The sequence below is a fragment of the Emys orbicularis genome, chromosome 1 (genome assembly GCF_028017835.1).
Source record: "Emys orbicularis isolate rEmyOrb1 chromosome 1, rEmyOrb1.hap1, whole genome shotgun sequence".
Taxonomy (NCBI): domain Eukaryota; kingdom Metazoa; phylum Chordata; order Testudines; family Emydidae; genus Emys; species Emys orbicularis.
The window spans coordinates 136919630-136944680 of NC_088683.1; the positions used below are offsets into that span (position 1 = coordinate 136919630).

Consider the following 25051-nt stretch of genomic DNA (forward strand, 5'->3'; position numbering starts at 1 on the left):
AATAACAATAATGCATATTTCTTAGAAAGCGCTGTTCATCAGAATATCAAAGCACTTCACAATCATTAATCTATAGTTTTTAAGGTTTTCCTGAAGATCCTATAAACAGTTGGAGAGAATATGCTTCCTTTAGAGCAGTGGTTCCCAAACTTGTTCCGCCGCTTGTGCAGGGAAAGCCCCTGGTGGGCTGGGCTGGTTTGTGTACCTGCCGCGTCCGCAGGTTCGGCCGATTGTGGCTCCCAGTGGCCGCGGTTCCCTGCTCCAGCCAATGGGAGCTGCTGGAAGTGGCGGCCAGTATGGCACTCAGCCCGTGCCACTTCCAGCAGCTCCCATTGGCCTGGAGCAGCGAACCGCGTCCAGTGGGAGCCGCGATCGGCTGAACCTGTGGACACGGCAGGTACACAAACCGGCCCGGCCCGCCAGGGGCTTTCCCTGCACAAGTGGCAGAACAAATTTGGGAACCACTGCTTTAGAGCATTCTCTCAGAGAAGCACTGTAATGAGATCGGAAGGAGGATTTAAAAAAAAAAAAAAAAAAAAAAAAAACAGGGCTGAAAATACTATTGAACTAAGACTTTCAAGCCTGAAAACTAGACTCACATTTACTTTATAGATTCTTGGCTCCTCATTCCGAACAAAATGCCAGTTGTTTAACAAACTCAATATTTTAGCATCTTTATTTCCCTGCAACTTTCAACTGTATGCTCACCTCAGCAAGGACCACATCTTCCCATGAGTCAGTACAGCCCCTAGCATAACAGGGCCCTAATAATGATTAGGGCTATTGCTTACTATCCCAAAACAAAGAAATAAGAATGATAATCACCAACACCACACGTTAAGTTTCAAAACGATCAGATCTGGGGAGCGGAGGAAATTAAAGCAATGATTCCTTAATGACCATTCAGCTTCTCAGTGCACCCAGATAATCCATTAATGTCTTGCTTTTTCTTCTCCCCTTCATTTTCCTATGAAAGGCTCCTTGTTTTTCTGAGTTCTCCAGCACTCAGGAATTAAAATCCAACTGCCGTAAGGCTGAACTACTCTAACATTACTGTGGGAATGAAAAGCCATAACCACAGAAAAAGGGAGAGAGGCTTTTCCATCCCTGCAGCAGACATTTGGCGGACAGATTCCTGCAGGTGTCTGAACACGTCTCAGGAAGTTTCTCCATTGCCACTTTAAGAGGACTTTTTCTTGCTAATCTAATTAATACTTGTAAGTATGCAGAATGGATTATAGATAATGTAAATTCTCCATCTTTCTTAATCCTGTCCAGAATTATTTTGAACGTATTTCTAGTAGATGCTAGTGAACCGGTCAGCATATATTTAATAATTAGCTATTGAAAAAATAAGCCTGTTGCCTAAACCAGATTCACTACATCACTCATATCTTCTGCACATGCTCTAGCTAATTTAGCCTCTGATCCTACAAACGCATACACATGCATAGCTTCAAGAATGAGAGTAGTTTCACTGACAGCAATAGGACTATTCACAGGCTTAAAGCTCTTTCAAGTTCAGGGCTTTAGGACCAAACATTAAAAATAAAGGGACATTGCTCTGGCTCGGACATGGGTACTTGATATTGGAGATTTGGTGAAATAGCTCAAAAATTGGTATTACAGGCAGAGTAACCTGATGTAAACAATCAGCTATTTGACTCAAATTCTACAAGACATAAATTAGCCCTGTTCTCATCAAAAGATACTAAGGAAGGGTCTCAAGAGATAGGAATGGAAATGAGATGTTAACAACTTCTGCCCCGAAAGAGGATTCAAAAATAATTTAAAACAGGCAGGATTAATAATTTTGCCAGACTGATAATCCCTTAGGAAATGTCTTTCCATATATGTTAACAAGGTAATAGTGCTGAAAATGGTTCACATAAGAAGCTACAAGTCTTCGGTAGAACTCTGCAATTAAATCTGCCATGCCTGTCAAAAGTAGATGAAACAGCCTTGCATTCAACTAGAGCGAGTGAACCTGGTTAACATTTGGTTCCAAATTCCTTTCATTTTTGTTTTATTTTCCTTTTTCCTCAAGTTTAAACCCTTTAGGACCTTTGTATCAAATTCAGCAAGCTTGCACTTTCTACAGTAGGCAAAATCTCACACATAATAGACTCTGTGGTTTTAGCAGATACACACAAAAAAAACCTTTCAAAAGCTGCTACCAAGATTTTTTTAAATCTTGGATTAGTTTTGAAAAGCAAAAGTGAAATCAAATTTCACTCCCTAATAACTCCACATCTGTGTTTTTGTGGTATAGGAGGTTCTAAAAGAAAAAGAAACTAAGTGATTCACTTTGCCCTGTGTCACTGGTCCCAGCTGTGAACTGCACCTGCACCGTGACTCACTAATGCTGCAGAGGCCTACACGTCTGGAAAGCTTAAACAATTTAAACAGTGTTCTTCCTTCATGTGCCTCACACAGATAAAGACAAAGCTGATTTTATCTACCCATTACACAACTCAAGTAGAATTTTACAGAAAAATCCCTGAGCACTTTGCACAATACATAAACACTTTAAAAAAAATAGGTTGAATTCTAAATGTTCCTATCTTAAACAATGGAAAGCGTTTAAAGCAAGCACCGATTAGCCTACATTTTGAACTTATTCATTTCTGTTGAAAATTCTCCCAGTTTTCTTTTATTAACTTATAATCAAGAATATTTGCAAAATATGCTCATATGAAGAGATCTTAACTATTTTAAGCCCTGATTCTGCAGCCTTTACTCTGTCAGGCCTGCAGCATCTAGCCCTTAGATTCCAAAATAGTTTCTCATGTTAGAAAATTGGATTTAATTCTTTAAGCATGTTCCTGCCAGTAGCTAAAAGAGAGGGATGTTTTTGTGTTTACTTCTCACGGAAGGTGTTTATATACCACAGTGACGGGAAACCTTATTAAACCATAGCTAAATACTACAAAGTTCACAAGAACAGAGATCGACATCCTATAACAATTACGTTGAACAGTCATCCCAATTTATTATAGAGAGAGATACACACACATACACACGTTGCCACTAACCTCTTTGGACCACTGGGGGAATTTACAAGCTTCCCAGGAGATCAGCTGAACTAATGCTAGCTCTGGTGGGAGCCCTAATGTTGTTGAGACTCCAACAGCTAGACCCTCTTCTAATACCATTTTGATTACATTTACTTTTCATCATATTTAGCTGAAACGGTGGTAAAAACTAGCTGAGCAGCCATGTCCCCACTGTTTTGAAAACTAGTTCAACTGAACTGGTGGTAGAACAAGTAGGAATTGATTGCTGTTAACGTTTCCTCAGCATAGACATGGCTTTTTGTGATGTCAGTCTAAAAAGGCACAGATTTGTTTGGCCTTTACTGTTTTGGTTTTTATTCTATATTTTTTCAGCAATCTGCTCTTGTGGAAAGTTTCTTCCTAAGCTCGATTGATTAGGGGTTGTTTTATGCCCAGCTGCACAAAGGTTTACGTTCCTTATAAACTTTTTATCATGTATGGCTACAGAGGGGTTTAACAAACAATTGATTTTGTGGGCCACTGGTTTCCCCCTGCCAGACTATTTAGTTCTGTCCGGTCATTTCGGGGGGTGGGGGGTGTTGGTCAGGGTTTTTCATTTTTTTGGATCAATTTATTGGATGCTTTGTGTACCCTACAAATTAGTTGAATACATGATAACCAAATCACTGGAATTAAAGATTTACAACATTTTTGAACTGAGCCGTTAAAAAAAGGGTAAGCCAAACTTTTATAAAAAATAATTTTAGTAAAGGTTTGTACACCACCCTTCTAACACAAATATTGTAAATGTTTATGTATTGGGACTTTCAAGGCCCTTTTTTTTTTCCATCCCACAAACTCTTACCAGTCTTTATTTAAAGGATTATTTAGATGCAAAGATGGTAAAATATTACTTTGTTACTTAAGGAAGTTTTCCATCTTTTCTTTACAAAGACTTGAACTGCTTATCCCTTTGGTCTTGGATTAAACCAGCCTAAATTTTCTCTCTCTCTCACTCACTCACTCACTCACTTATGTATGTCAAAGCCAGCAAAAGGTTGCGTAAGTGCAAAACCCACCCACATAAGCAAGAGAGAACTTTCTGTAGCATACCTTAGCACTCACCCATCACATTCAATAGTCTTACAGACATGCTGCACACCTCTGCTATGAACTCCCTTGCACATATGAAGAAAGAGTATGAAATACACAACATTCCCTTATTAACACTACAACAAATACAGCAAATGTAACATCTGTTAGATATATGCACTGTATACTTGTCAATGGGTAGTATGAGGTAGGAATTAAGATTTTGCTTTACAGCGTGGTTTGGGACGAAGAGAATAGGCAGTTAAGGGATGTGTAAGGGCTGAATGGGCAAGTGGGGGAGTACTGTGGATATTTGGGAGCTAGTGGCTCTAAGTCTGCCCCCAATAATATCTCCTCAGGGTATGTCATTCCCCTCCCTATCACCAGACCTGATTTGTCAACCTCCTCTGGTTTGTCACACTGACACTCATTAGCCACATGAGATTTGCCAGTGGGGAAAGCTGCCTCAGGAGCACAGGTGGTGTATCAGACTCAGACTGCTGGTGAGCAGAGGAAAGACATTTCCCAGAGATGTGTCACTAATGTGATGAATATGGCTAGAGGAGCATCACCAATACCTGTTCCAATACCACCTCACCAATACCTGTTCTCTCTCTTCACTCCCCACATAACCACATATTCCCTTCTCCACCCAGCTGGGCATTCACACCCCTACACAACGCCCATAACTGCCCATTACCCCCAGCCCCAAACCTTCTTCTCTAGTTCACCACGACTCCTTACTGAGCCCTGCTGCTGAATCTGGGAAGCACTATCAGACATCCAAAACAGCTGATGGATCTGGAGGGCTCTGTCAACTACTCTCAACAGAACTATTTAATGTTATCACAACTTCCTATATTCCATGTTTTAAAATATTCAGTTTGCATTGTAGTACACATGACTGACATCCACACGCATGCTTTGGGGGCTGTCAGTACAGTGGCATAGCTAGAGGTATCTGAATAATGGAATACCCTGGCCTAAATTTCTCAGAGGGCACATTCTTACAGTAATGTTTCTTTTTAGAATAATCACTGAAAATTAAATTGGGCTCAAAAGAGCATATAAAATTTCAAGATTAATTTCTCGCTCTTTAAAATAAGGATTTCATTCCTACTTTAAGTACAAAACGCAATGCAAACTTCACCATGGAGCCACTACTTTGCCTTCATAATATACTTCAATACTGACATACTTTAGTTCTATTAAGTTTACTTTAAAAAAAAATAAAGGTAAAATTTCCCTTTTAGATTACCATTTACAAATTGAAAGCCTGATTTTGCCAATCAATAAATCCTTACTCTGGAAAAAAAAAATCCCTATTAACGTCAATGATCTATCTTGCATGAGAGTGAACAAAGACTAGGCACACACTTTGCTACAGATGACTTACCACACCCCACCACAGGGCATCAGCATAGCTGGAGAAACCTGTTCTTCCATCTTCATCCACTGCATCCTTCTCAGCAAGATAGACAAAATAGGATGAGAAGATCAGTCCCAAGAATCCAATGTACAGAGTGGTTATGAGTTCCTATCACAAAAGAAAGGAAATAGTATGTAAGGCTTAAGTTATGTACTTTCCAGTTTGAAACCAATAACTTTGTTTGGTTTTACATACTAGCATCTTTTGCTGAAAGGCACTATCATGGCAATGCTGTGCAATGGCAATGTTAAAAAGACACTATCAGCATGTTTAGAATGCAAAATGTGCTCCCATAAAAAATAGATGAATCAGTGAATAGCTTTTTATTTGCTTCAAAACTAAGTCATTCAAGGACAAACGGACCCTGACAGTAGATTTGGACAGGTAAAAACAGACATAAGACTTTGCAATGTCATTGGCCAACTTTGATGATATGCCTTTTAAAACTGAAGATAAATCCTACCATACATTCTTAGAGTATGTGATTTATTTACAGTAAATTTGTTTCTTCTTCACATCCCCCAGCATATTAACAGATATGGGGAGCACAGCATCACCATTCATTCCTGTGCATGGTCTGTTCATCCATTCATGTCCCTGCATACGATGTCCCACCATTTACTCTGTAGTCGGCATCTAGGCCTGACTTACTTTGGTTGCATTTGTGTTAGTCTCTTTGACATCCTATCATGTCTATGTTCTAAAGTGTCCCCACCATTGTAATCTTTTTTCTATTGCAGCCAATTCTGTACCCTGATTTCTCGTCCTACTCTCCTTCTAACTTGATTTATCTTAAGTCATGACTCTTTACATCCGCCATTTTCCAAAGAACCCATCACTACTGCCTCCAGCCTTCTGATGTCTGTTTCATTTAATGCACCTGCTTCCAGACCATAGACAGAACAACTGTTTGATAAATTTTCACTTTGGTACCAAATGTAATGTTTTTATTAGTCCATAATTTCATCAACTGTGCAGCACTTGTTGCTAAAGCAGTTCTCCTTTAAACCTCATCTTTGACACAATCATCAGCATTGATCAAGCATCCTACGTACACATAATATTTGACTTGTTCTACAGTTTGGACTTACAACTATATCATCTTCTTGGTATTTATTGTATCTTGGAAAAGGGACAATGGCTAAAATACATTATCTGTCTAATGAAATCTACTGCAGTATTAGACATTGTAAAATACCTAAAACTTTCCTTGAATACTCCGTTTATAACTGCAATGTCATATCATTATAGACTTAGACATACATGAATCACTTAGGAGTAACCAACTTGAAGGAAATTAAACTAATTTAAGTTACCCACAAGCACATATATAATGCTTAGCTATAAATATATTTTTCAGACTATTTATTCACCCACACAAGGATTTTCCAAGGATGCACGTTATTGCCTTCCACCTAAAACTTTTTTTATTTAACGTTTTAAAAGGGATCGGAGACTTCATCCACATTTACTTTGTGTTGCCTGAGAGACTGGGGGTTAATTCCTGTTTTGTCTTTTGTAATACTTTTTATTTAAGCTTTGCCACCTGCAGGAAGACTGAATAGTAAAATTTACTATATGCCTCATCTGTATCGTTCCCTGATTCTTTATTGTGTTCTTCTAGTCATCATTCTGAATTCCAGAGAATTCTTCTCCTTTATTGTGTGTCCCAAATATTGCAAGAATGTTTTTTAAAAATAAAACACAAGTCTAACAAAGAACCCCTCTATTTAAAATAGATGTTTCTCTCCCACCATTCTTCTACACTAGCATCCAAAGCTAAATGTCAGAGTTCCTGGAATATCTGGGTTTTATTACCTTACCCTGTAATTTCTTTCTGCTCCCTTCATTTTTTCATTACAGCATCTCTCTGGTGGCAATGGTGAAGCCTTGGAATGCTCCCCAAGACAACTGCTACTTGTAGCATCGGGAGTCAAGACTCTACATAGCCTGTCCACTGAAACTTCACTGAGATAATCCAGATTCAGTGTACCTAATCAACTTTTGCACAAAACAAAGCAGGTTCCCTTCTCAATAAATTTTCAAGTAATCCATTAGTGCTGATTGTTCCCTCTCTAGTTTCAGTTTTTAGTAGCATCCAGTTTCACCTGTAAGTCCTTTTCTCAGCTCTAGTTGCCGGATGCATTGGTTGAGCGAGGAAGTCAGAGCTGAATCTTCACTAGTCCGTTGTTCCATTGTGGTCAACCTCTCCTCCACCAACTCTGCTGCCTCTTTTTGTACAGCAGTTAATACACTTGGTATGTCTGATCTTATTGCTTTGAACTCTGTTAAGAGTTCCTTTTATATTTGCAGCTCGCATTGTTTTCTCTTGGTTTTGGCAGCTTTCTGTGCTATCTTGTCCAAGTCATTCCTCTTTCAGCAGTGATCATCCATTCATTATGCTAAGATATTGTTTAGTTTGTAGGCATGGGTTACTCTAGCTATGGACAAACTAGGCAGCTTCCCAGGGCAGCAGATTTGTCCCAGCTGCCCCTCTATCATGATGGAGGGGTGTTCTGGCCAAATATGAGTGGCACTGTGACCCCATGCACCAGGCTGCAATTCCAGTCACTCAAATTTGACAGATGGACAGCTGGGTCAAATCTGCCATCCTAGGTTTATAAGGAGAGGGGTGGCACACTGACGTTTTGCCTAGGGCAGCAGATAGTCTTGAGCTGCCTCTATTTGTGGGTGTCCATTTAACAGTTGGAAAGCCTGAATTCAGTAGTCTGTAAAGGGCAAGAAAGCCAATGGAGGCAGATGTTCTAGACACCAACTTAGCATGAAGTTCCTATGCTTCCATCCCCAGATGATATCACTTCCCACTGAATCAAGGTACTGTATTAGTGCCACTAAAGCTGTCTGTGTCTTGCTTCAAACCAAAGACCAACTACAAAACATCCAAGCTATTGGTAAATGTCACAAGTCACTGGAACACAGAATCTACTACTTTCTCACTGATTTTACCTTAGAATGGAGGCCAGAGACCAGACAATAGTTGGAGAGATTTTCTATGTGAAGTATTGGCTTTTAAAATCAGACAGACAAATATGATTTTTAGTGGAGTTGGGCAAGATCTCAGGATCTCACTGTGACTGAAATGTCACCAGAACTACTGAGGATATTTCAGCATCAGCATCTCTAAACTGTAGCCCTATTCATCAAAGCCTGTACCCTTGTCAAAACTCAGTCTGGATGCAAACATCACTTCCTCTGATCATCTCTAGTGGCCACTCTGAATACGTACATACATGTTTAAAAACAAATATTGCAATAGCAAGTGTGTATATATAAATATTAAAAATAATTGTTCCAGCAGCCCTATATTAAGGAGATATGTGTAAGATAGGCATGAGCGCCAGGTTTGTATAATTTTTGGTGGTGCCCAGAACAGTTCCAAGCAGAGCCGTCTCATACATAGGACGGACCGGGGCAACCGCTCCGGGCCCCAGGGGGCTCCGCACTTCAGGGGCACGTGGGGTCCCGGGCGGTCTGCAGGGTTAGCAGGGGGGCTGGTGCCAACAGCAGGGAGAAACCCAGCCCCAGCCCACCCTGCTCTGCTCCGCTGGCTCCCAGCGTTGCTCAGGGGAGGGGGCGGAAGCTGAAAAGAGGAGGGGTGGAGGTTCGGGGGAAGGGGCAAGAAGAGGCGGGGTTGGGGCAGAGCAGGGGCGGGAAGAGGCAGGGCGGGGGTTTGGGGAAAGGGGTGGAGTGGGGATGGGAGCAGAGCAGGGGCAGGAAGAGGTGAGGAGGGGCGGAGCAGGGTGAGGTAGGCTGGGGCTGGGTTGCTTGCTGCTGCTGGCGCCAGGCCCCACGCTAACCGTCCAGGCCACCCTGGATCCTGCATCCCCCTGAAGCACGGGGCCCGGGGTGGTTGCTCCGGTCTGTTCTATGGATGGGACGGCTCTGAAAATATAAGCCCAAACATTGGTAGAGTCGGGCACCATCACGTTCCTGAATATTGATGGAGAACAGGCACCACGGACCCATATAACTCGCCGCCTATGAAGACAGGATATAAAGATTTCAACAAAAGTGAACTAAAGTACATATAAAGAAACAGGATTTGATGGCTTGCACTAATAAAGCATCTAACATCTGAAGTCCCCTGAATGTTTTGCAGAAATCAAGGCTCAGATTATCATCTCTATTTTATAGCTGAAGTAACAGACAGAAGTTAAATAACTTGCCCAATACAAGAAAGTCAGAAGAAGGGCCAGATACACAACTCAAGAGTCCAGGTATTGCAGTCCTTGCACTTACCACACAGCAAAGCTTACTCTCGTGCTTTTGATTAGGACAGCTAACATACTGAGATGCTATTCATCAGGGTCACAAAAAAATAGAGTCACAAAAAAAATTATTTTCCTTTTCTCCTCCACAGAAGTCCAACACGCTATACTTTGCAGTTATGACTTAAAAATTTTTTAGTGGTGGGGTGGTGTGCAAAGAAAGCCAAAATCACACTTGCATATAGGGTAACATGATAAATCCGTATTGAGGAGCTTAAGTCAATACGTTATTTTAAACCTGGACACATTTTTAATTATGACAAATTATCCCAAATAATAATACTCAGAACCATCAATTGACCTTCTATTAGAAGCATTATGGCAGCTCACAAAGCAAGATGAGGGATAAGTGAACCTCTGTGATTAGAGACTCATAAGCTGGAGCTCGATAAGTTAACTCAATAGTTTTTCAGTGAGCTGCATGATTTTTTCCAAGTTTTTCCATCACCATATGTGATATTGACTCATGTTCTGTTGCCTTTGGCAAAAAACACTAGTATAAGCTCAACCTGCTGAAAATAGCTGAGTGCCCTGGCCAAATCAGGTTTCAGTGAGCTAATACAGCTATATGTAAAACTCAGACACACATGGAAAGCATTGGTTCAATCTTTAGTAAGCTTTTCTGGGCACAGACAGATACAAGCAAATCCATTTTCAATGGAACCCAAATAATTTACTTTTTTGCACTTTTCAGGGATTTAGGATCCTATTTTATATTGAAAAAGTATCCAATTCATCAACAACAAGAACAAATAAAAGTCTGCTTTGTATGCTGGCTGCAAAGAAAAAGAAACTGAGATCCTTTTTTCTTTAAAACGCAAATTTCTATTGCAGACTGGAGGGGAATAAAAGTTCTGTTTTCCCTTCTGTTCACTGTAGTTTCAGCTACACTTATCCAATGTCAATAAAGTATATTTTTGATTTTGAACTGCTCATGTGTCAGTGGATGATCTCTTTAGTCAAGCACCACAGATATGAAGACTGTTTATAGATCATCATAATCACTTCTCTGGAGTAATAGAACTTCAAATTCATTTGGTTCATGGGCTTATCTTCTCCAAGGTATTTTTTATTTGCCCCCAGAAAACCCCCACAGTAAGCCTCATGAATGCTAAGAAAATACTTTAGGAGTCTAGTCCAGTATTATATGGATAGCCATGTAGTGTAGAGATAAACAATGAAGCTTACACTGACATGGGCCATTAAAATTACTCCTGTCATATAGGAATGAAGTGGATTTGTGTTGAGCGATTTTTGCTGTTTGTTTTGGGATTTTTTTTAAACAGGAATTCAATGTTTTTCAGTGGAGTTCAACCTGTTGGAGCTGAAGTTACCAGCAGTGCAGCAGAAATGTTAATAGCACAAGAATAACTATACTATAGATGTTCACTGTTTTGCTTTAAGCGGCTCCCAGTCATCTGTAACATAACATTACATAAAAATGATCTGCTGAAGTAAATGCAGGTGGCACCTGTGATGGAAGTTCATAGTTGTTTACACTAATTGGAGAACAGATTTATATGAAGAAGTGTGAAGGAAGGACTGTCATAGGAGGAGAAATAACTGGCTATAAAAGGTGAAGAACTCTATAGTGTGGAACAAGCCACTATAATATGACAGGATGAGTAAGAGAGAATGACAATAATATTATGTTGATATGGTTAACCTCAAGCACCGGTTTTAATCAAAAACTATTCAAAAGTTACCCTTTAAAAAGGGCCCTTCAATCATTCATTTGCCAAAGTCTGTGTAAAAGTCTATACGAAAAGTGATTATTTAAGCTTAAGTACTTCTGAACAGGAGAGGTAATGCTAAAATGTAAAAGCTTTAACAAAAACAGTCTGCTATTTATAGAAATATTTACCTGTATTTCACAGCCTATATCCTTAGATAAAATAGTGTTTCCTGCATGTTATAACACTATATTTAATATTTTTATTTATAGTACAGATTAGAAACCCCAATATTTAAGTAGCTAAATAAAAAGGAATGGTTAAAATGGTTGATGTGTTTACTTAAAATGTTTCCACTGGTTTTTGTTTTTTTGCCAAAATAACCTGGGCTAGAAGACATTTCCTGCAAATACAGCTGACAGCATTTTTATATGCGAGACAAACCATGTAACTCTGTTTAATAAATTATGCCTGAATAGTTCCATCAAACTTCAGAGAGAACCATTATTCACAGCTATAATGCTAATTTCCAGAAAAATACCACTGCTGGTGCCTACTAGCCACCAAATTGAAAGAAATATTCAGCCTAATTGTGTTCCTGTTTTAAAAATAAAAAGAAACGTGATTGTCTTTGAAAGTGATTCATTCTATCTTGCAACAATCATTGTTCATTTTAAACCAGATCATGATTTGAAGTCCAAGAGATGAATAAGCTTCACAAGCCACGTGTTAGAGATTTTAAAATATCCAGTACCTGACGATGTATGAAAACAACTGATCCTAAGAGTCTCCAAGTGCCACCCTGCCGATCTACATGAAGCATGCGAAGTATCTGGAGAAACCGGATTCCCCTGAAAGAAAAATGCGAAATAAAATCAAAAACTTAAATATCTATACAAACTATTTTTTAATCTGCACACAACCTTCAGGATGCATTTATATACTGTAATTAAAAAAAACCACAAAAACAAAAAACTTGCATGATCATCCTTCAGGATGCTGAGCAACTTCTCTTCCCAGAGATGTGCCTGGGAATTAAGACTATTCAGTACCTTGTGTGTGTGGACCCATAAATTTCAATACTGTATACTACTCTGTATTTAAGTGTATAGTATATCAATATACCAAATAGTTAAATAAATTGTACAACTATTTGTGCATACTCATAAGCACATTACATTTTTACTTATTTGTGACTCTCAAATGTTTGCTTTCTGAGAACATTCAGTACCAAAACTTTACTAGCGTGAACACTTGCAAAAAGTAAACTTTTAACCCTTATATTTTCCAAAAGCAAAACCTGAATTGAACGTTCAATTGTAAAAGTCACAATTCTCACTTTTTTGTATGTTTTTAGTTACATAAATCATCCAATCAGCGAGTAGAGACAATACTATGCAACTTAAGTAACCAAACAGAACATGAATTTTGAATTGGGAACTTTTGCAGTTCAAGGAGGGTTGCCAGGTGTCCAGTTTTCAACCAGAGCTCCTGGTCGAAAAGGGACCCTCCCCAGCTCGGTGCAAATGGGTGAACAATGGAGGGAGGGGGGATGGAGGGAGTGGGGTGGGGCCTCGGAGAAGGGGAGGTGCAAGAGTGTTCAGTTTTGTGTGATTAGAAAGTTGGCAACCCTATGCTGAAGAAATGTATGAATAATTTTAAATTAATAATTCAAATTAAAATATTTCTCATTAGTTTGGTTTGGTTTTATCATGATCTCTTTATTTCTTCCACACACACACTCTTAGCCATTGCTTATAGCAACTACCCTATTGAAATCCTATCACTGAATCTAAGTAGACAGAGAAGGAAAGGAATCACCTATCCATCTGCTACTGCAAGATTGTCCTTCAAGTTTACTTTCTAGTGACCTGTCCAAATCCACAGTCAAATAGGTTTTACCACTAGGATTTTTTTTTTTAATTCAGCCAATTTTTTTCTTTTTATCATCCCATTAGAGTTAAGCTCTCTTGTGCCACATTAATAGGCAGGAACCTCAACAGTTTTCTCCACAATGATGTCCTGCAATCCCTATTACTCCTCAAAGACAGGTACTGCATTTGCATTTAGAAAATCTAATCTCTCCTTCATTTAAAGTTCGCTTTTTTCTAAGCTTCCCCAGAAGAAAAAAATCAAAATTACTAGAGCCTTGTACTTTTTGACCCCACATGCAATACTAAGCACTGTACCATGACACTGTGAAGCCTGAATGGCAGCATACATAAATGGCATTTCGTTATTCTTTGATATGCTATGGATGCTACACAGTTGTATTACGTTTCAGAAATTTAACTGCAAACATGTAATTTTTTGAAATAAGGACTGAAAGAGGAGAATTCTCATAATATGTGGTATGCCAACACTGGCTGGTTCACACAGCTCCCCCATGGGGGGAAAAGGAAAGGACACAAATACAATTTTTAGATGCTCCCCTAGGTTTCTTTAATTTAACAGCTGACAGCAAGTAGACATTATGACATTTCTTGGTTGAGCTGTCTTTAATATATCTAAGTTGCTTACCATCATGGCGTCCAACTGCTGATATGGACATTATGGGCACTTGATCAATGGTATATTACCAAAATTGATGTTTGTGGAGTATCAGAGACAGGCATAGCAGAGGCATAGCTTCTCTGCAAATGCACAAGCTCTCCGCAAATGTAGAAGTGATGTTGGTAGCAAAGGTGACTGTTTTGATGATCTATACAAAAAAGTCTGAAGACATCAGAGTGCAGACTATCAAAGTGCTACAAACTTTGTACTTGTAGTGGATTCTGCACTGGTTCCAGACTTGCCAATTTCCACCAGGGCAGAAGCGGCCTTTCATCTTTGATAGGTCAGGAACTTGCGCCCTTTTCTGTCAGACAACAGCCTAACCAGGGTGATCCATGTTTCTGTATCTTCCAGCTTAGACTATTGCAATTCACTCTATTCGGGGCTGAATGAAAATGCCTACGTTGATGCAGCATGCTGCAAAAGCAACAAAGCCCAAGGCAAACATGACAGCTGTGCTTTGTGAAATCCAACACTATCATTCACTTCAGAACAGACTGCAACATCCTGTCCCTAATCTAAAATGCCCTTAACAGAGTGGGACCTGCATAATTTAGACTGTTTTTCCACGCAGGGACAATGCCATTGAAGGCTTAGACTCTCTTGTGACGCCGGCTACAAAAGTGCCATGCAAACGCCTGTTCTCACTTTCAGGTGATATTGTAAATAAGAAGCAGGCAGCATTATCTCCCCTAAATGTAAACAAACGTATTTGTCTTAGCGATTGGCTGAACAAGAAGTAGGACTGAGTGGACTTGTAGGCTCTAAAGTTTTACATTGTTTTATTTTTGAGTGCAGTTATGTAACAAAAAAAATCTACATTTGTAAATTGCACTTACACGATAGAGAGATTGCACTACAGTACTTGTATGAGGTGAATTGAAAAATACTATTTCTTTTTAGAAATTTTACAGCGCAAATCTTTGTAATAAAAATAATAATATAAAGTGAGCACTGTACACTGTACTCTGTGTTGTAATAGAAATCAATATATTTGAAAATGTAGAAAAACATTTATTAAATTTCAATTTCCATTGTTTAGCAGTGCAATTAATCGCAAATAATTTTTTAAATCATGATTAATTTTTTTTAGTTAATAGCGTGAGTTAACTGCGATTAATTGACAGCACTAAATTAAACAAATCTTAACACACACATTCACCTGTGGGAACGGAAAGTACATATTTGTTCTAGACACTTGTGTCTTCATAATCAGTTCTTATATGCCAAAAGTCAGTGCCCTATAAATACCTTAGACAGACACTAAAGGGAGTTGTACATCTGTTGGGCCCAATCCTGCAAAGTGCTGACTTCCTCACTTCCCAATGACTCAGGTGGGAGGGAGGGCACTTAACACATTATAGGAGGTGCAGCACCCCTTTGCTGGATTAAGCACAGTGGGAATGCACCTCTACCACTCCTTATCGCTCCTTTCCAGTATTTACTCAGTTTACCATCCAAAACAAGATTGTGCTACTTGGGGCAAGCTGAACAAACAGTTCATAAATCAAATTTGTCTGGTTCCTGCTTGGTATGTGTTACCTGTACCATATAAAATGCAATTGTGCTTTGATGGATTTAAGTGAAGTAATTACACATTTTCCAAAAAAGTACCAAGTGAATTAAGTGGTGTCTGGATTACTTCTTAAATAAACCAACGTGCTGTAATATTCCTTTTTTCCCTCAGAAAGAGTGTTAGATGTTTTGCATGGGACATAATGTTTCTTTAGTTGTGTCCTCTCTGCTTCCACACTCACACCCACTCAGTATGCGTTGCCTCGATACTGCCTTTCCCAATCAGTGACCGAGGCACAATGGTACACTGAGTTCTTCATAGTCCATTTACCTTGACATTTTGATAATCATCTTTGGCAATAACAATTGATGGGTTTATAGATGCATGCTCTTGTATTTATTTAGTTACTTTACAGTCACTAGAAGAACATACCTTATGGCAGATGTGGCGAACACCTGCCCATTTGATCCTACACTCAGAACAATAATTGAGGCTATCACAACAATAAGATCTGTTAAAAAACACACAGAACATTAGATTTATGCACTTAAACAGTCATTGAACACCAGATGAAAAAAGCAAACAAAAACCAAATGACTTTAGTTGAGTTTTGTCGGAACTGTGAGTTAACATAGTGGAGTTTCACATCTGGAAAACTAGGATGAAAATCTGGTTTAGGCCAAGTGAAAACATGTTTGGTAATCACATCAAAATTCCCTATTATTTCCACTTCAGAAAATGAGCACCCCCATCCCATTCCCTTTCCCCATACACACACTAAAAGAACATTATTAAGGGTGGAAACTCAAGCACTCAACAGTTATGAAATGCCAGAATTCAGGTTGCCTGTGATACCTTAATTTGACTCCATTGTGCTGTATGCATTATGATGCAGTCTTTAATTACATTATTACATTCTATTTTCCCCCAGAACTCCTACTTCATTCAGTGCACAGGATGGATGGTGTTCAATGTATGTTGTTTCCTCATCGTTGTTCAATGTGTGGCCCATGCCTTATTCACTGCACACTATTTAAACCCTACTCTTAGGCGCAATTATTATTTCCTCCTCAAGGTCCTTACTATGGCACTGACCATTATAGTTTTGGAATGCTTCACAATTATTAAATTTATTTCCATAGCACCCCTGTGAGATGAAGGGGTGTTATCCCCATTTTACAGATAGGGAACTAAGGCACAAAGAGATTAAGGTCAAAAGATTTACCTATTTGGGTGCCCAATTTGGGACACCTAGGACCTGATGTTTCATTAGCATTATATCACACTTAATACGTTCAAAGAATAGCTCTCCCATTGACTTCAGTCACACTTCTGAGTCCTCAGCTCTTCTGCACGTAAGACCCATCAGTCTCAAAACAAGCACCCAGAAACTGAGAAATGCTCAATTAATTAACATACATGAAAAAGTTTGCTTCAAGTGACTTGCCCAGCATCACATAGGAAGTATGTGGCACAGTCAAGGGTATAATTCAATTCCCCAATGGTAGAATTCAACTGCCTTTACGATGGGAGATCCCTGCCTCATTCACTACTCATCTTCCAACTTTCGCAACAAATAAGGCAAGAGTCCTACAGACAGTCTCCTCCACTACACAGCTCTGCTTCACCCCTAGAGCAGGTCCCTCCTGTGCACTTCCTGTCCTTTTGGGGAGGACACTGGTTGTCAACTTGTCCGGTCTATGCTCTGGCACCAGTTCAGCACATTGAGCCCACCCCACAGGAACCCTAGCCAGACTCCAGAAGTTGTTCCTGGAGTTTTTCTGGCCAGTCTGCACTGGGTCTCTGTGGGTGTCCTGAGCCTCCCCTTATGGGAGGGCAGACCAGGTCTGCTCTGCATCCACAGGCAGGCCCACAGCTCCTGCATTCAGGCCCTGCAGTGACAGTGCAGGTAGTCATGCACGGAGCATTTTGGTGCACACCTTCCTCCATCATCTCCAATATGCCAAGCAGCTCTTATCTCCCAAGACCTCTCTGAGCTACCCGTCTTTTACTGGGACCTCCTCAGGACCTGGAAGCATCTAGTGTCAGTGGCCAGGTCCGTAGCAGCCACTGTGGAGGAGGCCCTCCTTGCAGAACCCCTGCTACACAACCCCATCTCCATGTGCAGGTGAGGGAGTCCCCCTTGATACACTGGAAGTTGGTCCTGGCTGGTACCATCAGACTCTGAGATGTCCTGGATTACGATCAGAGGGATTACAGGGCTCAGCCATTGCATGGAGCTGCCCACCCTGCACGTACCCTGTTGTGTGCTCCAAGAGGCGAGGGCAGCCTTGTCTCCTGCTTCTCTCGTTTTCCTCAAGTGGATCCTGAGGAAGGGTGCTCCCCACCCACTGCTGACCCTCTGGAACTTATCATCAACCCCTCTGCCCCATAAACCTCCTTGGCCACACCCAACATGCCACCAGAAACGTCTGCACAACATCTAGCCAGTCTATCTTAAACCATGCCTCATGAACATCTCTCTATGCTCATCCTCCTCAACATCCATTTCCTCACCCCATACTACCAAGGGGGGACAAGTGGCAGGACCTCCTATGAATAGGCCTATGAACTGAATAAAGCAGAGGTGCTGTGGAAAAAACAGTACGCAATCATCTAATTAAAGACTATCATGATGCATATCCACAAGGGGGACAAATTAAGGTTGCACAACCAACCTTTATTCTGGCATTTCCCAACTTTTGAATGTTTGACTTTGGAACCTTAGTGCTCTTTGAAGATGGGATTTGTGTGTGTGTAGTTTCTTAGGTTTTTAAAAAAGCAAACTGAAAACACAAATTCCATCAAGTGGCATCATATAGTGCACCCATATGGGACATCAGTAGGACTAAAACGTTTAGCTCCACCACACAGACCTCTGCTACTTGAGCTAGTAAGGTAACTGATAGCAGTAGTAAGTAGTCATCCTTTATGTGGACTGACACAGAAGAGAGATGAGACACTTTGCCAGTGGGTTTCACAGATATTTGCTGACAGTAGAGGAATGTTTAGACTCAGGAATCTTGGGTTCAACTCCAGGCTCTGGAGAGGAGTGTGTCTAGTGGGTACAGACCTTTCTATCCATTCCCCACAATCTTGACTCCTCCTTCCCCATCCCCAGCAACCTGTCCCTCTCTCAATCCTTTCTCTTCTTCAGCCATGGTTCCTCATCCCAGTCCCTGTCTCCTTTCCCACCTCTCATCCTGGATGTTCAGAGATGTCTCCCCTCTTCCCACATTTTTTCCTGCCCCACCGATTCCCTGTCAGTCCCAATCTGCCAACCCCGGTCTCCCTACCCAACCAGTCTCAGCCCCCTCTGCTCCCTACAGCTGCCAGTTCCAGTCTTTGCTCACCCTAAATCCCAGTCTCTCTCTCAGCCATTCTCCCCAGCCTCCAGTCCCCACTTCCCCCACCATGTCCCAATCTATTCCCTTCCCCCTTGCCCAGATCTTGTCCTCTCAGTATTTGAATATTGCAACTTCCTCCCCCATGCTGCCTGGGCACCAGCATGGGGTGAGCTGAGAGCACTGGGGAGATGGGTTCCCTGCTTTCAGTTCTGGGGCAAAGGCAGAGGCTCAGGCCCAGACCCAGACCCAGCTTGCACCAGCCCACAGTTGCAAATGTAGGCAAAGTTTTGCTTAGTCTCCTGCAGCCCTGGGCTTGAGCATGCCCAGTGAGGACTGAATCTTGGGGAATTTAACTGCAAAGCTTTAGCAAATCTCTACTGAGCATGTGCAAATTGCTCTTTTTCAAAGGTTCATAAGGTGGAACCAAATTTACGTGGATTTTCAATAGAATGGCAAAAGGCCTATCCATCACACAAAGATCACTATTATATCAAATTTCAAGTCGTTGCTCCAAACTATGGTGGTGCTAGAGCTCATAAAAGGAAAGGTTTGCATATGTTAAAATTCTGGTACATAATCTATTCTTCTCAACCTCATTTTTGGAAAAGGCTCAAAGCATTTGAGGTGAAATTTTATACAAAAAAAAAGTATTAGCCTGAGGCAGACACCTACCATGTAAAATTTCAACCCAAATAGTTAATGTTTAGCCAAGTTTTCAGCAACTGCAAGCAGGGTGTTATAATGTGAAGTATTGGGCAACCATACCTTTGATTTTGGACCAAAAGTCACCCAACTATTTCTTTACTGGGATCTTGGAGACGTCTAGTATGTCAAAAATCAGGAAAAAAAACCCACATGGAATGCATGTAAAACTGACTTTACTAATAAGGTATACAACTAAACAAGTTAAAGCTTTCCTAGATTTGAAAGTACACTAAGTATTACTTGTGTTGGGGTCTAACTAACCCCATGATCAAACATATTTTTAAGAAGCTACATGCTATGCTGGTGTCAGGGTCTAACTGACGCCATGTTTAGACAAAAAAAGATAGCAACAGCAACAATATAAGAGGCCAGGGGCAGGCATACGGGGGGGGGAATCAAGGACATGCATCCCCCATAATCACTGGGGGACACAGAACTCCTCCAGCCTCAGGGCTGGGGCTGGGGGAGGGGAAAGCAAGCTCCTGCCGGAGCCGGGGGCAGGGGAGGGAGGGAAGGAAAAGTGAGATCCTGCCGGGGGGCGGAGGGGCACAGAACGTGGCCCCCTAAAGGGGTCAAAGTTAAATGTCTGTGCACGCCCCTGTAAGAGGCACAAACAGCAAAATGGCAGTAAATAGCCTACTACTTTGAACAAATGGGGCAAATAAGTGACATATGTTCTGAATGTACAATTTCACATTTTGCACATTTTAGAGGTGTTTTTCTGTCTCATTCTCTGGAACAGATGTAACATCTTGCCTGTTTCTTAGGCTCTGGACCAGTACCTAGCACACTAATCACTGTTCCCCTAGAAACCTGAGGCAGGCTGCAATGTTGCTTTTGTGCACCAGTGGTTTCTTCATTTTTATTCCCAGGTCCCTGAAAAACATCCGTCTCTTACTTAAGGATTTATTAAGGCAGGGGCAATTCAACAAAATCCAAACAATATATGCATTCAGATATGCAATGTCCAAAATGTTCGCAAAAACTACCATCAGCCAGTGTTTGCCTATCCATTTTGCAATGGATGAGGATACCATCACACGTGTCCTTTTGTTTCATTATAAAAATAAATGATATCTGGTTTTGCTTCAGTCCCAGAGGTAGAAGCATTTGAGTGCATAGATGACAACAGTAATACCGCTTTCCTCTTTTTGGGTACATAACTCACAAGGGTCATATTTTCCTGGAAACCAAACTGGAGTGGTCAGGTTTTGCCCGTTGGGGAGGAACTGAGCAGTTATTTTAGGCTTGTTCCTTCTCATTGTGCCAGCCAAAAGTTAGTTTTTTGGGGCAGCAAGTCCCTTGCAAGTCCAACACTGGTGAAAAAATTGTCCCTTGTTGCCTCTAAAACTTGTGCCCATTTGTTAACCATGTTTCTTGCTGCTGCTGCATTCTCCTCTCTGCCAGCGTATATGTCAGCATTTAAAACATACAAAGCTGTGAAGTCACAGCATAGCAGAATTTAATGCTAGACCTGGCTGATTTTGAAGGCATATAATGCCTGGAAGGACAGCAACCATGTTAAGCCACCAGCTGTTTGTCAATGGTGACACTCTCATAGGGAACCAAACACCTGGGCAGAATACCAACAAACAAATCCCATAGCTCTGAATGGTTGGAAATTGATGGAGTGACAGTAACTCTGAATACCAGTCTTCCATGGTCACTTGACCACCACCCCTCTCATATTTCTCTGCTAGATCTATAAACACCTGCTAATATATGCAGTCCCAAGTAGGCACGAAGTTTCTCTTAAGTATTGGCTGCCAAGTACTCCCAAACAACTCAGCCCCATACTTGTTAAAATACTGGAGAATAAGATCTAGCATAGCTTGAGTCAAGAGGAAGTTGCAAGCAGGGGAATAAAATGTCCTTGGATGCACAATATGGAGTGCATGGTCAATCCTGGAGCACAAGCAGGATGTTTCTGGCGGGAGGATTTGCTGGCATCTGTGCTATCTTTCCCCATTTTTCAGCTTTGTTCTTGGATAGGTAAAAGTCTGCAGGCAGATCCTCACTTTTACTGCCCAGCTGTATTGCTGGAGTCGCTTTCCTCAGTGATTTCATCTTCCAATGCTTCCATGCCACCACCCCGTACTGCAACAGCAAGCTCTCGGTCAGCGTCATCACCACTGGACTGCCCAGTATCAGAATCATCCATTTCCACTGCGAACATTCTCAGGAGCCCTTGTCGAGACCTGCCTCCTCTTGCCCTCTTGTCTCACCCCCAGGAGAAACACACAGCCAATGGAGCTTTCAAACACAGCTACTGCCATTGATAGTAACAGGGCAAGAGAAGTTAAACTGGAACTGCTTCTGTGAATAGCGAGTCTTTGCCCAACAGTAGCAAGCCTTTTTCCCCGTCTACAGCATCCGTCAAGTGAGGGCTTTCCAGGAAATGTATCTGACAATTGTAGCTTCCCCAGAAACTCTTCCTAGCATGTCAATTTGACAGCATCATCTTCAAAGAAACTCAATTTGCTGGACCACTGTGATTATACATGAGACAAATGTTACCTGGAGTCTCAGACCCTCCCCCAAGGTCTTTTGGGGGCATTTTTTTGAAAAACAAAAACCACTGAAACGATGATGATAAAAACAATGCTGAAAGATTCATATAATCACATCCTAACTGCTGCCTCAAAGTAAAAACAAAACAAAACATCAGTCTGATGCTAGAACACCTGCATAAATAATTTGTGGTCTAATTAACACCAAAACTCTGAGTGACTTTTTTCTACACTAAAACCTCAACAGGCATGCAGACAAAATCCATGCTAACAGGTTGTCCTCATTATAATTTGAGAATATTTGAAGAATGAGGTGGCAATGGTTTGACTATCATTTTAAAAAAAACTGTATGTGTTTCGAGATCCCCCAAAGACCTTGGAAGTGTATGTAGTACTTTCATTTTCCCCATTGACTAACACAGAGAGGTCGAACTGATCCCATTACCCTTTTTTAGGCACTTTTTTCCTACTAAAACCCATGATGATAGGATAATAAAACCAGTGCAGAAAGATTGACTTCAGCCTAGTTTGAGAATACTTAATGTCTGAACAGGAACAAGTTTGGCACAAAAAAATTATTTATATTTTTGTGTGTGTTGGGGTCAGATAGATCCCAAAACAGTGAGACGACAGCTGGTGCTACCAAACCTGACTATAATGTATATGCCTTTACTACTATTATACATATATAAACACACACACACACACACACTCTCATATATGCATAGTGTGGTGCATTATAAATTATTCATCAGCAGTTATATCAATATATATACTACATAAGGGTAGAGATGATAGCCCTGTGATAAAACTGCAGAGCTATATGATCAACTTATTTATCTCACAGCTTTGAAAACCCTGCCTTCTAGTCCATCCTCCTTGGGGCTTATTGTACTATTTCAAATCCTTCAGCAGCTTCAAACAGCATTTATATCTAAAAATCAGCTTGCTAGGCAAGTATTTCTCATTTATACACATAGGCAGAGCACATAGTAATACCTACAGTCAAGATTGCTTAAGTATTTCCATTCTTAACTCAACCATTTGATTTCTAATTTTCTAATATCTTTACATTTGGTCTACAACTTTCAATATCTGGTGATTTTGAGCAAACTCAATTCACCCATTTTTCAAGTACAAAAAGCAAAAAAAATTCCATTTTAATAAAAACTTTGAATTGTTTTTAGCAGCTCTAGTAGTTTATGGTATGAAGTTTATGGTCTGGAGATAGCTCTTAGGCTGGATATATGCTTTTTAGTGGTCCAGTGAAAATCTGTCTGTAAGGATTTAAAATAAACAGCCTGCATGCACATACTTTGAGTTCTGACTTACAATAATGTGGTTTTCACTAACATTCGCTCAGTGTTTTATTGGCACGGCACTGGTAGGCTTATATAAGTTGACTGGAATTTCACATTCAATGTGCAGGTGCTCCTTCAGAGCCCTGTCTCATTCCATAACAAACTTTGAAGGTGCATATGAATATATTCCATACAGGCCTGTTGCTAAAGGCAGACAATATGGGATAATAATGCACACACAACACCCTTGAACATATACCTGCCTAATATTTATTTCAAAGCATAAACTCCCAAGCTACCAGGGAATGAACATTAATTACAAAAATTCATCTGTAGTGACATTTCTGTAATGCAGCAAAAGGATAGCATGTGTCAGCAAAAGGATAGTGTGTGACCTTGCAATCCCTCATGTTATCTTCGCCTGTGCCCACTATTTATCTTTTACAAAAAGCCTAATTATAAACATTCAGGATGGGAATTTTCAAAAGCATTGAGTGTTGACTCAACACTGCTCCTGCTGAAGCCACTGATAAACCCATATCCATTTCTCTTAGGCATGTCTAAGGCTCTTTTCACTGTAGTATCTGAGCGCCTTATAATTTTGAATGTATTTATCTTTAGCGCCCTGTGAGGCAGGGGACTTCTATTTTCCCCATTTTGGGGATGGGAAACTAAGGCACAAAGAGATTAATGATTTGCCCAAGGTCATGCAGGGTGTCAATGGTGGAACAAAGACCTGAACCTGTACCTCCTAAGTCCCAAGATGGCTCCCTAACAACTAGGCCATCCTCACTCTCACCTCCCACTGATTTCTACATAGGCAGAGTTAGACCAGCACTAGTGGCTTTGGAAAATTCCACCTCAACAATGAAAATTTCAGGTCTTCCAATACAAGGTTGAAACTATTGTACTTTTAAGTTTTATCAAAAATAAAAATAAAAAATAAATTGTCTCCTCCAGTCCTAACTTTTTCTCCCTGTAGTTTTCCTTCCTTCCCCCACCACCTCTCACTTCAGTATTATATTCATCTTGCCCCTTTCATGTTGTCCACTCTCCTCCTCACTCCCCTTTGGCACACCCAGCTTCTTCTCCCCAACTCCCCCCAGGCTTTTGTTCTTTTGAAAATGCTTGTTCATCAACATATTCTATCCAGCATCTCCAAAAAAACAAACCAAAGAAAAGCTTTGACAAAACTAAAGTAAAGGAGAGAAAAAGAGGAAAACAAAGGAGGGAGAAGAGTAGCAACTGAGGGTATCTGCCAATTTTAACTCCTTTCTATAAACAGCACTGAACTCAGAAGCAGTGAGCAGATTTAGGATATAAAGTTATTAGTGGCCCTGGCAATGAAAGTCCCTTCTCTTTCATAAGCTTCTAAATCCTCACATCTATAACAAAACAACAAAAGAAAAATGAGAAAAATTAAGGGTGCATCTGCACAGCAATTAAACACCTGGGCCTGGCCCATATCAGCTGACTCGGGCTCACAGGGCTAAAAATTGCTGTGTACATGGTTTGGGTTCCAACTGGAACCAAGGCTTTGGGAACCCTCTGGCCTTGCGGGGTCCCCAGACCCCAGGCTCCAGCCTGAGCCTGAACATCTACAACACAAATGTATAGCCACACAGACAAGTCTAGCAATA

General features: G+C 40.7%; 1 protein-coding gene across 1 annotated transcript in view; it reads right to left on the reverse strand.

Moving 5' to 3' along the window:
• Nucleotides 1-25051, reverse strand: part of LOC135883765 (potassium voltage-gated channel subfamily KQT member 1-like) — a 522644-nt gene that overhangs the window by 419909 nt on the left and 77684 nt on the right. Inside the window, exons 4-6 of the mRNA XM_065411048.1 lie at nt 15981-16059; nt 12234-12330; nt 5485-5625 (exon numbers count right to left, since the gene is read on the reverse strand). Coding sequence (XP_065267120.1) covers nt 5485-5625; nt 12234-12330; nt 15981-16059 — 317 coding nt within the window. The remainder of the gene's footprint in view (nt 1-5484; nt 5626-12233; nt 12331-15980; nt 16060-25051) is intronic.